Source organism: Danio aesculapii, chromosome 10 (assembly GCF_903798145.1).
Source record: "Danio aesculapii chromosome 10, fDanAes4.1, whole genome shotgun sequence".
NCBI classification, from domain to species: Eukaryota; Metazoa; Chordata; class Actinopteri; order Cypriniformes; family Danionidae; genus Danio; species Danio aesculapii.
Genome location: NC_079444.1, coordinates 11468413 through 11483998, shown reverse-complemented (window position 1 = coordinate 11483998; position 15586 = coordinate 11468413). Strand labels below are relative to the sequence as shown.

The following is a 15586-nucleotide window of genomic DNA, read 5'->3' as shown; positions in this document are numbered from 1 at the left end:
TAATTTCGACATTATTTCTCACAATTTCGACTTTAGATCTCACAATTCCAATTTTATTTCAAATATATAATTTATATATTATTATTGTATAAAAATTCATATATATATATTCAATCCTTCGTTTTCCTTTCGGCCTAGTCCCTTTATTAATCTGGGGTCGCCACAGCAGAATGAACCGCCAACCACCATATATATATATATATATATATATATATACAGTTGAAGTCAGAATTATTAGCCCCCCTGAATTATTAGCCCCCTGTTTATTTTTTTCCGCCAATTTCTGTTTAATGGAGAAAAGTTGTTTTCAACACATTCATTCATTCAATCATTTTCTTTTCAGCTTAGTCCCTTTATCAATCTGGGGTCGCCACACTGGAATGAACCGCTAACTTATCCAGCACATGTTTTATGCAGCGGATGCCCTTCCAACTGCAACCCATCTCTGGGAAACATCCACACACACTCATCCACACTCATACACTTGAAACTATTTAGCTTTCACAATTCACCTGTACCGCATGTCTTTGGACTTGTGGGGGAAACCGGAGCACCTGGAGGAAACCCACACGAACGCAGGGAAAACATGGAAACTCCACACAGAAACGCCAACTGACCCAGCCGAGGCTCGAACCAGCGACCATCTTGCTGTTAGGCGACAACACTATCTACTGTGCCACTGCGTCACCCATTTCTAAACATAATAGTTTTAATAACTCATTTCTAATAACTGATTTATTTTATCTTTGCCATGTTGACAGTAAATAATATTTGACTAGATATTTTTCAAGACACTTCTATACAGCTTAAAGAGACATTTAACTAGCTTAATTAGGGTAACAAGGCAGGTTAGGGCAATTAGGCAAGTTATTGTATAATGATGGTTTGTTCTGTAGACTATTGAAAAAAATATAGCTTAAAGGGGCTAATAATTCTGACATTAAAATGCCTTTTAAAAAATTTAAAACTGCTTTTATTCTAGCCGAAATAAAACAAATAAGACTTTCTCCAGAAGAAAAAATATGATCAGACATACTTTGAAAATGTCCTTGCTCTGTTAAACATCATTTGGGAAATATTTAAAAAAGAAAAAAAATCAAAGGGGGCTAATAATTCTGACTTCAACGGTATATGAGCCATATCACACGAGTAGCAGTGCGATGTGGTTGTATATCAGCACACGAGGCCCCAGGCCGAGGGCCTTAGTGTCCCATCATTAGCCGCATTTCCACTATCGGGCCAGTGCGAGCCAGGGCTTTAATCGGGCCAGGCCGGGCCAATAGCCCGGGAGGTTGAGAAATGAGGCCGAAATCATGTCGCGTTTCCACTGTCGGGCTAGTTGCTCGCAGCGCGTCACGCAAACCCCGCCCCCAGAACATCCCCTGAATCAAACGTCACACAACCCGTCACACAACCCGCCCACTTCAGCGGGAACAAAAAACTCAAATTATAACCACAAACACAACCTGGCATCACTACGAGAGCTGGAAGATGGAGAACACCGAAGCGATTGCTTTTTTACAGTTTGTGGTCTGTTGGTGTAAGGCCAGACAGCGATCCCTGGATAAGGACATTCGAGTTCGGCGGCATTTACTTCGAACACAGATTTTGGCTGCAAGGCACAAAAGAGCAGCCGAGCGACGAGAACGACGTATACAACGACAACTGCAACGGCAACAGTGGATGAACATGGTATTATTTCATCTTGTCTCCTCTTTACCTGACAGGAAAACTCCGCCTTTGTACGTAACCCCGCCCCGAAGCCCCAGTTGGCCCTCCTTGGCCCAAGGTATTCGGCGGGCCGAAAAGGGCCGGACGCTGGCCCCAAGGAAGCCCCGCTTTGGCCCGATTACGCCTCGGAAGTGATAGTGGAAACGCGACTGGCCTTGGCTCGCCCTGGCTCGCTCGCTTTAGGCGCGATAGTGGAAACGCGGCTATTGATGATATACAGCCACATCGCACTGTTACTCGTGTGATATCGCATTAAACACGGAGAGTCTAAAAACCCTTTTGTATTAGGAATTACTTTCTTCCACCATTAATTCACATCTGCAGCTGACGTCAGAACAGCAGAAACCGTTACTAATTCACCAACGTCCCTTTAGAGGTAGAGTTTGAATGATTCTCTAGTGTAATGTCTAACGTGATGACAAAACAGATGATTTTGCTCATATTTTAATATTTTAAGGCTGAACGGCATGAATCAGTCTACAGAGACATCTCCCTACAGTATTACCAACACAATCTCACAGCAATTCGTAACTTTTTGATTTAGTGGCTAATTCGTACAAATCCGTACGATCTAATTCGTACAATTTAGTACGATTTGCTCATCCTCCAATGACGGTTGGGTTTAGGGGTGGGGTTAGGTGCCACACCTCCTTTTTAAAATAGTACAATTTCGTACGACTGAACTCTGAAATTTAGCCACTAAACTGACAAAACGTAAAATACTTGCTGGTATTACTGTCTACAGTATTTCTCTGTTGCAATCACGATATCATAATAATTAACCCTTTCTTTCAGCCAACACAACACACATTCCTGATATGTGAGTCCTATCTCACAGTCAATACACTACAAATATACGGTATAAATACAGCACTTACAACATACAAAAGAGAGAGAGATCGACATAGAATATCACTTACCTGCTTAATAATGATTTGATCAGCTGTAGTTTAACTGAGAGTGGCCTATCATGTAGTCTTTTTTTCCAAATTATGCTGTTTCTGTCGCCATCTTGTGCATGGACAACATCAACCGTCTTTGCTCAGTATGACAGGCTAGGCTGTCTCTCAGAAATTCTAAATATTTTTAAAAAGGCCCTATTTTTATGAATAAACTGCATAGTTGCAATCTAAACAACTACATTCTTGACTAAAAAAGCCACAGAAGTACATTATGTTGCTCAACAGGAATAATATTTGTCAAACTGTAGAGTTTCATCTGCTTGTCTGCTTGTTGCTGTCGGAGTAATACACAAGGGTGAAGGGTGAAGAGGCGGTACAAGTGCTGCTACTGGCAGAATATTGCATGGCTATCAACCAATCAGATTCAAGTACCAGACAGAACTGTTTTATATATATATATATTTTTTTTTTGTGTGTGTGTGTGTGTGTGTGTGTGTGTGTGTGTGTTTTGCTGTGAAAATACACAAAAATCAAATTTATTTTTTTCATCACGCAAAATTGTGTGTTTGTCTGTAAACATAATAAAAGTACACAAAAAATAAACACAAAAAAACATCCAAAACACGTACATTTTTCTATAAAGCAAATCAACTCCAGGTTTTAGCAGCCGTCTCTTCCCAAGCCTTTGGAGATCACTGAAAGAGATGCACCCAGTAAACAGCACATTCATTTAGAGGTTAATTAGTGTTTTTGTTTCCATTAACTGTAATAACTTGACATTTATGCTCTCTAATGTGCAGCCTTTTATTTCCCACTGAAGAAGAACACTTTCCCAGACACCAACCAGACATCTCAGAGGATATGACTGCAATAATGATCAATCATAATTGTCATTATAAAGCCTCATTTAGACACTGAGACACCAGTGCTATATGTGCAATAACAATAATTAAAATAATGATTCAAATATGAAAGACATGTACATTACTTTTTTAACTTCTATTGTATAATTGCGTTTATAAAAGATGAAACCTATTATAATCTCATTCAGTGGAACAAAAGTAAATATACACTATAAGATTTTCTCAGACAAATAAAAAAAAAAAACTATAATAATAGTACATATCAGAACACTCTAGAATCACAGTGCATTTTAAAGGGAACATAGTTTACCTCTTTTTTATGATTTAATAATAATATTATGGTTCTTCTGAGTGTGCCAGTTTAGGTTCAGTTCAAAACACAATTCAGGTTTTTTTATTATAATGTGTTAAAAAGTGTCATGTTGGGGGCGTGTCCACAGTTCGCTGATTTAGGGGTGTGTTGCTTCACATGTAAATTAGTTTTGGCTTCCCGCCAACGTTACAAGGGGGCGGGGCCATGAGCTCACCCGCTCTGCATTTGCAACAGAGTCTGACAGGCAGATGGAGAAGGAGAGAGAGAGGATCACCATTCAGTCATACATGTACGACTCTGACACAGACCAAGCAGAGAGTACAAAATCATATGTGTCTTTGTACATTTTTACAGCCAACTGTGTGCTAGTTTCAAGTGGCGAGCTTGTACACAGAAACTAATAACCACGCACACTGAATTAACTTTGACTGAGGCACCGCTCGAAGCCGCGACACAGCACACCAGACACTCTCTGTGGCGCGGCAGAAACATGAAGTGTCCCGAATCGTCGCGCCACGCATTTTTGAATTCTAAACATAGGTTTCTGCAGCGGTCTGCGGCACCCAGCCGTCGACTTGAGTGTACCCTGATAGAAACCTATGTTTAGAATTCTAAAACGCATGCTAGTTAAGATCACAAGGAGCTTCTGGGATCGCGAGAAATGCAAACGGCTGAAGTATAAGGTAGACTCAATGAGAAGTACACATGTTTGCAAACCTACCTAAAGATCCAACCAATAATTCTGATTAGAGCGATAATGTGGAGAATATTGATCTTGTGTTGAGCCCAATGAGCCTTGCATCTAAAAATAGAGCTAGGGTGTTCCTTTAGTGATATCGCTTCGACTCACGCTGAAAATGGCGGACGTGAATCAACAAACTGAGGATACGATGACGCGCCTGTCAATCAATATTGGTGGGCGGGGGGACCACTCTCCTACGTCAGGTAGCGGTCGATTTGAAAACCGCTCCAATTGGTCCACCGTGTTTTATGTTGTTAAATTTAAAAAAAAGCACTGGGTGTGCTTATATCACCCCAATATGACGGTCTATACACCATACATGCACATATGTCTGTCCAAACAGCTTGAAAGTAGATTTTTTTACCATAGGTGCCCTTTAAATCAGACTTTTCACTGTCAGTTTTCAGCACAGAGCTCTTAATCATTTAAAATATATCAAATATAGGATGATCATCAATAGTTGTAATTATCTCAGTAAATACAGTTCAGAAAAGTATGGTTTCATTTTACATTTCAATCTATTACACCGAAGGAAACATTGTTTGATTCATATTTTCACATTTTATTTTCAACATCAAAGTAGATGCTTTGAATTTGATGCAGACACAAAAATGGGATGCCTTGACTATACTATGTGACCTTGAAATGTTCTTGACATTTAGATTTATGCATCATTTATAAACCAGGAAACTGGCTAAATAAGCTTACCATTGATATATATTATATGATATATATATATTGATATACATATTACTAATCAAGAATTACGTTGTGATATATTTATAGTAAGAAATTCACTAAGTGAAGTTTTCAAACTAATTTCGAGAGGAGCACGTGATATGATTGACCGCAGCTGGCCACTCATTTACATTCACTAGTTAGCCAATCAGATTAACCCCAACTCACTATAAGTAGCCTAGCTAGAACTACTCTCTTATCTTCGTTTTCCGAAGAAACCCTTCATCCACCCCTTCTCCTCCTTTTCTTCCTCTTACCACGGGGAGCTCTCGAGAACCACCTGATCTCGTACTCCCCGCATATGCTCTATGGACCAGGCGGGAGCCCTGGGCTCACCTATCTCCGAGCTCAGGGTTCTCTCCCGGGACAGCATGCCAAACCTGCTAACAGTTGTCAAACAATATCTAAGTGTGAACTCTTGAAATATATTCATGGAACACGATTTTTACTTAATTTTTCAAAGATTTGACATAAAAGAAAATCAATAATTTTGACTCATACAATGTATTGTTGGCTATTCCTACAAATAATGCTATTTTGTGCAACTTAAGACTGTTTTAATGACTGAATATCCACAAAGAACACAAAACAGTAATATGCAAATAAACACAATTCAATGCAACATCGACCTTTAATGCTCTAACATCACAAAGCACCTTGTGTGTAAATGACTATTTATGTAACAATGGAAAAGATAAAGTGGCGGAAATCTGCCCTTCTCACTCACAACAAGCAGATGTCGGTAAAAAGTTTGACCGGAGGGCAAAATAAACAATTGAATTTTCGTTAACCAGCTAATAAAATTAGCCAGGATAAAGCAGAAGCTGTCACAGGGTTGTGCTCTTAAAAGCCAGAGAGAGTCCGCAGCCAACAGAAGTGGACCAACATTAGGACAAACAGGACCTAAGTCTTATCAAAAGACGACAAAGCAATAAAGACCGTAAACATAAGCCTTAACAACCTGAGATGAGAGAATCTGTTTAGGGAAGCCCTTACTACCAAGGAAAAACTCAGAAAGGCTTTCAATAATGCGACTTCTAAACAAAGACCTTCGGCTCCAAGACGTAACCCTGATGTACCTGACCGTTTTAGCCACTGTGGTGGTGCTTTTGGTGGCATCCTACCAGGCTCCTGCGGGCCAATCCAGACCCGCTCTGGCCTATCATATCCCGCTGGATCCATCAGGGCAGCTGGAACTGTCCTGGAACATCAGTTATCCCAAGCAGGAGGTTTTGCTGGAGGTCAAAGTCAAAGGGCTTCATCATGGCATTATTCTGGGCATGTCTGATCGCGGAGAGCCTACGAATGCTGATTTGGTGATTCTGTGGGATGACGGTCACAAATCCTATTTTGGGGTAAGAGTAGTTCATACAGTTAGATTTTATCATAGTTTTTGGTGTGTGTGCTGGAAATCAGCTTCAGGGATGGTGTAGGATTACGTGCTTTTGCAAAATATGTATTTAAGATGTGCAGAAAAATTATATGGAGGCTGGTGTCAGTTTGAGCTTTGGTTTAAATTACATTAAAAATATAAGAATTAGTTTGAACTTTGTTTTTGTTGAAGGTTGTTTTGAACCCCGTTGACCTTTATTGTATGGTGATCAAATTCAATTTACAAAAGGCATATTAAATGGAAGGGTCTACTTTAATGTTTCAAATAACACTTAGTAAAATTAAATGTCAAAATATGGGTGAAATTGGTTTCATCATCAAGTGTAACAGATATATTTATTTAAAAATGAAACAATACATATTCTGACCGATGCTTTAAAAAAAAATAAAGAAATAAAATAAATAAATAAATAAATAAATAAATAAATAAATATATATATATATATATATATATATATATATATATATATATATATATATATATATATATATATATATATATATATATATATATGATAACACAAAATATTAAATTAGCAATAATGAAAAGTTTTTTGCAAATAAAAACTGGAAACATGTATTGTTATTTATTGGTATAAAGGATAGCAACAAAGTAAATGATATTAAATAACTTGGTATATACAGTGCTCAGCATATATAAGTACAGCCCCCACAAATCTCTCATTTAAATTAACATTTTAATAGGAAACTATACAATATTATATTTGCGCATATACTATAGATTAGTGAGTATTGGAGCCAAATCTGGAGCTTATCTAACAAAATAACTTACAAAACAACACCCAAAATTATATGTTACGGAAAAATGTTAAATACAAATTTTCAAAAATAGCAAAAATCAAGAGAAGCAAAAACACAATTTTGTTGAACTGTTGTAGTTTTTTATTGCAATATTTTGCATGAATTTTAATGTATTATTTTCCATTTCTAAAGATAATCTGTGATTAAAATATTATTTTAATAAATATATATCTGTTTTATATATATATATATATATATAGTCACCTTCTCTCTGACATTTTTGTCAAAATTGAGTTATTGACATAATGTTCTTATTAAATGACAACTTATTTACATTATGGGATGTTTTTTTATAAGTTGTTTACATTTTAAGACTCAAAACAAAATTACACACATACTGTTTGCTATGGAATGCAAAAACTTTGAAGCTCAATATCTCAAAATCATTCAGAATGCAGAGAGAACCTTTTAATTCCAGGGTGACTATATATATATATATATATATATATATATATATATATATATATATATATATATATATATATATATATATATATATTTATAATGCACATTTTCTCTGTATTTATAATTTATTGCTTGGCAAAATTTTAGATTTTTGTTTAAATCTGTAAAGCTGTTTAGATATTTTTAATCCTGTACAGTATAATAACGTTTATGGAAAATTTAAGAACATTTTTTAAGAAAATATAAGAAGTCAGTGATTGGGAATAACCCAAATATTCAATAATAAAAAATGAAAAGATTTGTTATTTGGACCCATTGTGTTTTTTTTTTTTTTTTTTTTGGCAAAAGGGCTAAATAAAGGATGCTCTAAATGACAATATGTATATTACTGGACAAAGGTTTGGGGTCTGGTTTTTATCATTTTTATTTTTATTTTTTTAAAGAAAATTATTCTGTTGATCAAGGCAGCATTTATTAAATCTAAAATAAAATGTTAAATTGTTAAATATTTATTAAAATTTTTACATAACTGCTTTTTTATTGTATGTAGTTTCAAAGAAAATTATTACTCCAGTCATCATTGCTTTTATTACTATTACCATTCATAATAATAGTATTATATAGTATAATATAATAATAATAATTCATATTAGAGTGATTTCTAAAGAATCATGTGACTCTGAAGACTGGAGTAATGAATCTGGAGTAAATTCATCTTTAAAATCACTGGAATAATTTATTAAATTAAATGATAAGCTACTTTTGAACAGTTATTTTAAAGTGTAATAACATCTTCCATTTTTTTAATTTGTACTGTATTTTTTATTAAATACATTCAGCATCCGTGAGCAGGAGAAGCTTATTTTAAAACATTTAAAATCCTACTGACCCCAAACTTATATATGATTTTTCAAAAGAAATGTTAACAGACATTTATTAAAAATAAAATAAAATAAAATTACAATTCAGCATACCAGAAAAATCATGTAAAAACGAATATTTTTCAAGCGCTCTCTTCATTTTTACATATACTGTCATTAGCCTACACCAAATAGCATTTTAATGAGTGTCGTCAGTAAATTATGCTTAAAATGTAGGATATTCAGTTTTTGTTCACACAAGGAACAAAGTACAGATTATTGTGAACAATTAATCTTGAGTAAATCATAAACATTTAATTTTTATTTTGGCTGAGCTTTGACAGGCTTTATTTGTTAATGAACAACAGATAACGGATGTCTAACCTCAGCGTCAGAACAGCCTCTCTCTATCAGTCTGAAGAGTCTTTCTTTATGGATGTTGTTATGATTGCTGGTCTACAGTCAGGACACCCACACGCTCGTCCATTTCCAGTTCAGCAGCTCAGCGCAAAACTCCTTCCCATCATCGGCAACAGCTCACGTCTGCCGCGCCCCAAATAAAGTGGTTGAAAAGTAGAAGGTCAGACGCGTGTCAAGGCCCCTTCTTCATTCATTATAAATGATTTATTTCATTATTTTGCCTTTGGACGGTACTGTTTGGTCCGTTTTGAATAAATGTTGTATGGCCAGCCGCTCGCCCTTCCTCCCACAGCGGATGTCAAGGAGAAGAGTTACAGACAGCAAGTCAGAACATTGTAGGGCTGAAAAATGGTTGGTGGTTCGTTTAGAATTATTATTGATCGTAATGAAATGGAAAAATTTTAAAGAAGTAAATAAAATAATAGGTGACGCAGGGTATCGCTGTCGCCTCACAGCAAGAAGATCGCTGGTTCAAGCCTCTGCTGGGTCAGTTGGCATTTCTGTGTGGAGTTTGCATGTTCTCCCTGTGTTCGCGTGGGTTTCCCCATATGTCCAAAGACATGCAGTATGGGTGAATTGGGTAAACTAAATTGTTCATAGTGTATGTGTCTGAATGAGATTTTATAGGTGTTTCCCATTGATGGGTTGCAGCTGGAAGGGCTTCCGCTGTGCAAAACATATGCTGGATAAGTTATGTCCATTTAGGGTGTTTTAACTGTACTCTCTGTAGGTACCGTTGAGACAAAAATCCACCTTATGCTTTTGGCCTAATTGTGGAAAGTATAGCCATAATCAATTTGTAATATTTTAGTACACAGTCAAAAGAAATATCACATCAAAATTCACAAATTCAGCATCTAGTTTTTGTGTAGTGATTAAAAAAAGCAAAAAGAGTCTCTATGTACTCAGTCTACCTTTTAATAGGCTACTATGCAAATATCTGTGTTAGCATTTTAAGAACAAAACCAAAGCTATGAGGTTAATCATATTAGAAACTTTAATTTGAATCAAAGAATATGAAAATCTGACAATTTTGAAGTAAATTATTCTTCACACATTTTTGGCACACTACTACACTACATACTATAGTAAAGTACAAGAATTAACTATAGTAAATATTAATAATATTAACTATAGTAAATAATTATTAACTATAGGCTAATACAAACTAATTACAAATTACATACTGTACTAATATCTGCAATAGGGTATATTATACAGCACAGTTTAATAGAATGAAAACTAAAGTATACTATAGTAGTTTATCAGTTCACAAGAGTTCATATATGCTGATGAGTTAATTATTTCTTTGTTTAAAAAACTATTAAAAATCACCATAGTACAGTAATTTCTAAAATATCATGTGACATTTAAGGTTGGAGTAAATTTGTTAAAAATTCTGCTTTGTCATCTTACTGTATCATTAAATTACATTTTACCATATATTCAGAGTTATTAATTTTTTTTTTTTTTTAGAAATATTGCTGTTATTTTAAATCAAATAAATGTATTGTTAAGCAGAATAGATTTTTTTAAATCTGGAAAGGACCTTTATGAATGGTAGTACTTGAATAGAGAAACAAATACACTCTTTGATGTTTTTATGATTGCTTTTAATATTCTTAGGATGCGTGGAGTGACAGTGAAGGCCGAGTGATGCTGGACACTCAGCAGGACTATCAGCTGCTGGAGACTCATCAGTCCACTGAAGGCTTCTTTCTACTCTTCAAAAGATCATTCAGCACCTGTGACCCACACGACTACATTATAGAGGCACGGTACTGAACATCTCAAAGTAGAATAGCAGATATAAAGGACAGAGGTAGGACAAAGCACTTGATAATATTGAAATCAACAATAAGGAACTTTTGTTCCATTCAGTATTTATAGTGAAATAAAATGTGTTAAAAGGGCTTTTTTTATTTATATATTCACATCCATGATGGTCAAAATCCATGTTACTTACTTTCTATCATAAAACTAAAAAATGGATATTTTGATAAATGTACATGCTGCACTTTTCTGTATATGACCAGTGTTGGGGAAAGTTACTTTTGAAAGTGCATTACAATATTGAGTTACTCCTCTAAAAAAGTAACTAGTTACGTTACTTTTTATGGAAAGTTATGCGTTATATAACTTTTGAGTTACTTTTCCTTACCTGGCTGAGGTTTGACCTATTTCAGCAGGTGTTTTTTCATCTTTTTTATTGAGAAGCTCTGCATTTAAAAACCACCTATATAACCAACCTATCCTAACCTAAGATTAAATTATATTTTGAGAATTTTCTGAACCCAGAGCTATACATGCATATATATTCACGGTACATTGAGATAAAGATTGTAATAAAACCTAAGAGTACTAACAAGAAATAATTTATTAAGGCACAAACTGATTTTAAACCTTTAAAATGTTATATAACAAAATGAACAGTAAGATGATAAAAAGCATCCCCAGATCAAAATAAATCTTTGAGCTTTATACATTAAATCAACAACAAAAGCAATAACCATTCATTAGTTTAGTCGAATTAATTGTTTTACCTGGAGAACGTGAACTGATGTCAATCATTTGTTGTTTACTTGGAGGTGGGGTGCAGGTGTAGTGCTTCGAAACCAGTTTTCGCAACATTTTTACATACACATAATCTACACTTAACAACAATCCACTTCTTTTCCAATCCACTTTCTTCAATGAGTTCAAAATAACAAGAATCCATTGCAAAAATTGAAGTCTCCAGCCTGCCATTCTGACTGTCTGTAGTGATGACGGGCAATTCGGGAATGAATCGGATCTTCTAAATGAACTGATTGAATCAGTTCATTAAATTGAACAGAGTTGTCGTGAAATGGTTTGCGTCATCAGAAAGTATTAACATACCAGATACTCCCACTGACTCGAAATAAACCCATACCCTGAGTTATTCGGTTACTAGAACAGTACACTGACTCAACTGCTGTGAAAAAAGAGACCTGATGATGATGAGTGCCAGTCGACTGTCTGTTCCCTCACAGCACACTCTCTCATTGAGTGCGTGATTCAACCTAAGGTCATTTTTATTCCGCAATATGTTTTTTAAAGGCAAATAAGCAAAGTAAAAAGTGACTTGCGTTACATTTTTTTAGAAGTTACTCAAATAATATTACTTATTTTTAAAAGTAATGCATTATATTACTTGTTACTTTGGAAAAGTAATATTATTACGTAACGTGCATTACTTATAAAGAGTTACCTCAACACTGTATGATCATCATTAACATTCAGTCTATCATCTGATTTAGACATAAAGGCCCCTAAAAAGTTAACTAAAAAGTTAGTTTTGGCTGGTAGACATTTTCAACCTTCCATTGGTCCATGGCGATGACACAATAGGTAGGTGTGGCTCAAGGCTGCAAAAGAGTACATATTTAAAAATTTAAAAAGACACCTCTCTCAACAGTATGGCATGATGTTTGTTACTGTTATTTCTCCTTCCTTGTACCCCAGAACAAAGAATAACTTTAAGTACACCAAAAAAACAATCACTTTTTTGGAAACCTCATTGTACAAGTCCTTTAGAGTTAGGTAGGATTAGACCATTAGCAGCATAATGGTCGATAGTTTTCCCATTTAACCTTGACTATTCTATGTAGCTTGACTATTCTGTAGATACATTGAGTACTAAGACCGATTGGAAATTAGTTGCTAGGCTAAAGTCAAGTTTTAAGAAAATGATGAAAATTCTTTTTTGAAAATTTTGAGCAAGATGCTAATGATCTAATCCTATTCCAGGAATTATGCTAAGCTAAGCTAAAAGTGCTTTCAACAGATTCTGAGAGAAATTAAATGGATTAAAAAATGGTAAAACTCAACTGTTTACTAAAGATAATAATAAATTCTTTCCAGGAAGGCACTGTCCACATTATCTACGCCATGCTGCAGCATCCCATCCTATCATTGCATGAGCTCAATATATCCCGTCTCCAGCCTGGCATCCAGCGAGTCCTGCTCCTGCGTCCAGACACCCTGTCCCCCCGTCTCCCGAAAGACGTGCGCACTTTGGAGGTCCTGGCCCCTGATGTCATCATCCCCACACAGGAGACCACTTACTGGTGCCATATCTATCAGCTCCCGCCAAATATGCCCAAGAACCACATTGTCATGGTAACTTGAGAGCCGCTCGCACATTACAAATAACCTTTCTATGTGATCTTTCAGAGATGTTGTACCTATATAATTGAAGCATATGAGGTACTTTGACCAATTATAATGCTCTTCAGTAAAACGCTGTTGTAAGTGTGGGGTTATGGAAACTGAATCTGAAAATAATTAGACTAAGTATGTGTGCGTTGGTGGTAAAGTGCTTGTGGAAGAGTTCTTCAGCTGCTTCTTTAGATGTGATGGTTTCAGGGTTTTACATGAAGGTTGGCAGCTCATTCCACCAGAGAAGAACAGAGAGGGTGAAGGTTTTGGAAAGGGTTTGGTTTGCCTCACAATGAAGGAACAACAATGTACCACTGATTCAGTGACCTTAAATGCATGATGTAGAACCTATTCTTGTGTTTGAAGGCCATTTCACACTACACCAACACATACCAATCTACCAACATACTCTGCAGGCACAGGATGTCAACATGATGTCACATTGGAGTTGTACCCCAACGTCATGGGGACGTTGGATTTGTTTGGAAATGAAAATTCGGGTTGAAGTCAGAACCCAACGTCAGGCTGACGTCAATGTCCAGTGTCCAACCTAAAATCGACCTAAAATCAACCAAATATCAATGTCAATATAATAATGTTACACCTTGACATTGTGTGGACGTTACCACTATGACACATATCAGATGTTGGATTTTGGTCACCTTCCAACACAACCTAAAATCAACCAAATATCAACGTGATTGGACGTTGTTATTGGACATTAAAATAACATTGTCTTTAGACGCTGGCTAGACATTGACATACTCTCTTTAGTATAGGAACTTATTTGAACAAGCAATGACTTCTCCAGGGCGACGCAATGGTGCAGTAGGTAGTGCTGTTGCCTCATAGCAAGAAGGTCACTGGTTCGAGCCTCGGTTGGGTCAGTTGGTGTTTTTGTGTGGAGTTTGCATGTTATCGCTGCGTTCGCGTGGGTTTCCTCCGGGTGCTCCAGGTTCTCCGGTTTCCCCCACAGTCCAAAGACATGCGGTACAGGTGAATTGGGTAGGCTAAATTGTCCATTGTGTACGTATATGTGTGTGAATAAGTGTGTATGTGTTTTCCAGTGACGGGTTGCAGCTGGAAGGGCATCCGCTGCATAAAACAAGTGCTGGATAAGTTGGCGGTTCATTCCGCTGTGGCGACCCCAGATTAATAAAGGGACTAAGCCGAAAAGAAAATGAATGAATGAATGAATGACTTCTCCAACACAGAAAAATATTTGACATGTTGTCATTATCATGTGACTTGCATAACAGAATCAGTTGTATCACCGCTGTTCATACTGTAGATCCAGTCCAATGTCAGCACGATATAGTTAAGTATCAACCATATGAGCACATTTCAGAATCTCACCGCAAGTAACAGGTTCTCTGGACATTTTTGTGAATTTTTTGCAAGTATTATGATACTTCTATAGTCACATATTGCACTAAATTTGTTCCCTGCATAGTAGAGAAGTTTGCAATTTCTGATGTAGCCTATGTAAACATGGATGGATGCAATAGACCTTTGCACCAGTCTTGTTTCAGATGTTTTTTCAAAATTAGTTTATCTCCTGCTTGGTTATTAATTCTATAAACAAATTCGTGTTGTTCTTTTTGCAGTACGAGTCTGTGATCACTCCTGGTAATGAAGCCATTGTTCATCACATTGAAGTGTTCGAATGCTCCCCCCAGATGGATATCGTACCTCAGTACAGTGGTTCCTGCGATTCAAAGATGAAGCCACGCAATCTTAATTATTGCAGACATGTTCTGGCTGCCTGGGCCATGGGAGCAGAGGTACGCAAGCTACTCTATTTGAACAGTGTATACAATTAAATATAATTATAATTAACTGTTCTCTCAATAATAGAAATTTGGTTATCATTAAGTCACTATTAGTTTAAACCTACATGGCTTGTTTGCTTCTGTGGAACACAAATGATATGATTTTCCAAAATAAGTAAAAAAAGGGATCTAAAAGGTGGTTTGAATAACACTCTTCATTCTTTTGCTAGTTGGAACTGCGCTGGTAAACCTCATTTCCAAAATTCCAGGGCTTGACAAAGTTCACTAGGAACAGATTCATAGGCAGGGTTGGGCAAACTTGATCCTGGAGGGCCGATGTCCAGCAGAGTTTGCTCGAACACTAAAGAAACACACCTGAACATGCTAATCAGTGTCTTCAAGATTACTAGAAAGCTAGATGCAGGCGTGTTTGATTAGGGTTGG

The 15586-nt window shown here is 36.2% G+C and overlaps 1 protein-coding gene across 1 annotated transcript in view; it reads left to right on the top strand.

Moving 5' to 3' along the window:
* Window positions 1-6177: 6177 nt before the first annotated feature.
* dbh (dopamine beta-hydroxylase (dopamine beta-monooxygenase)) overlaps window positions 6178-15586 on the top strand; it is a 32129-nt gene continuing 22720 nt past the window's right edge. Inside the window, exons 1-4 of the mRNA XM_056466960.1 lie at window positions 6178-6644; window positions 10815-10961; window positions 13074-13331; window positions 14978-15154. Coding sequence (XP_056322935.1) covers window positions 6318-6644; window positions 10815-10961; window positions 13074-13331; window positions 14978-15154 — 909 coding nt within the window. The 5' untranslated portion in view covers window positions 6178-6317. The remainder of the gene's footprint in view (window positions 6645-10814; window positions 10962-13073; window positions 13332-14977; window positions 15155-15586) is intronic.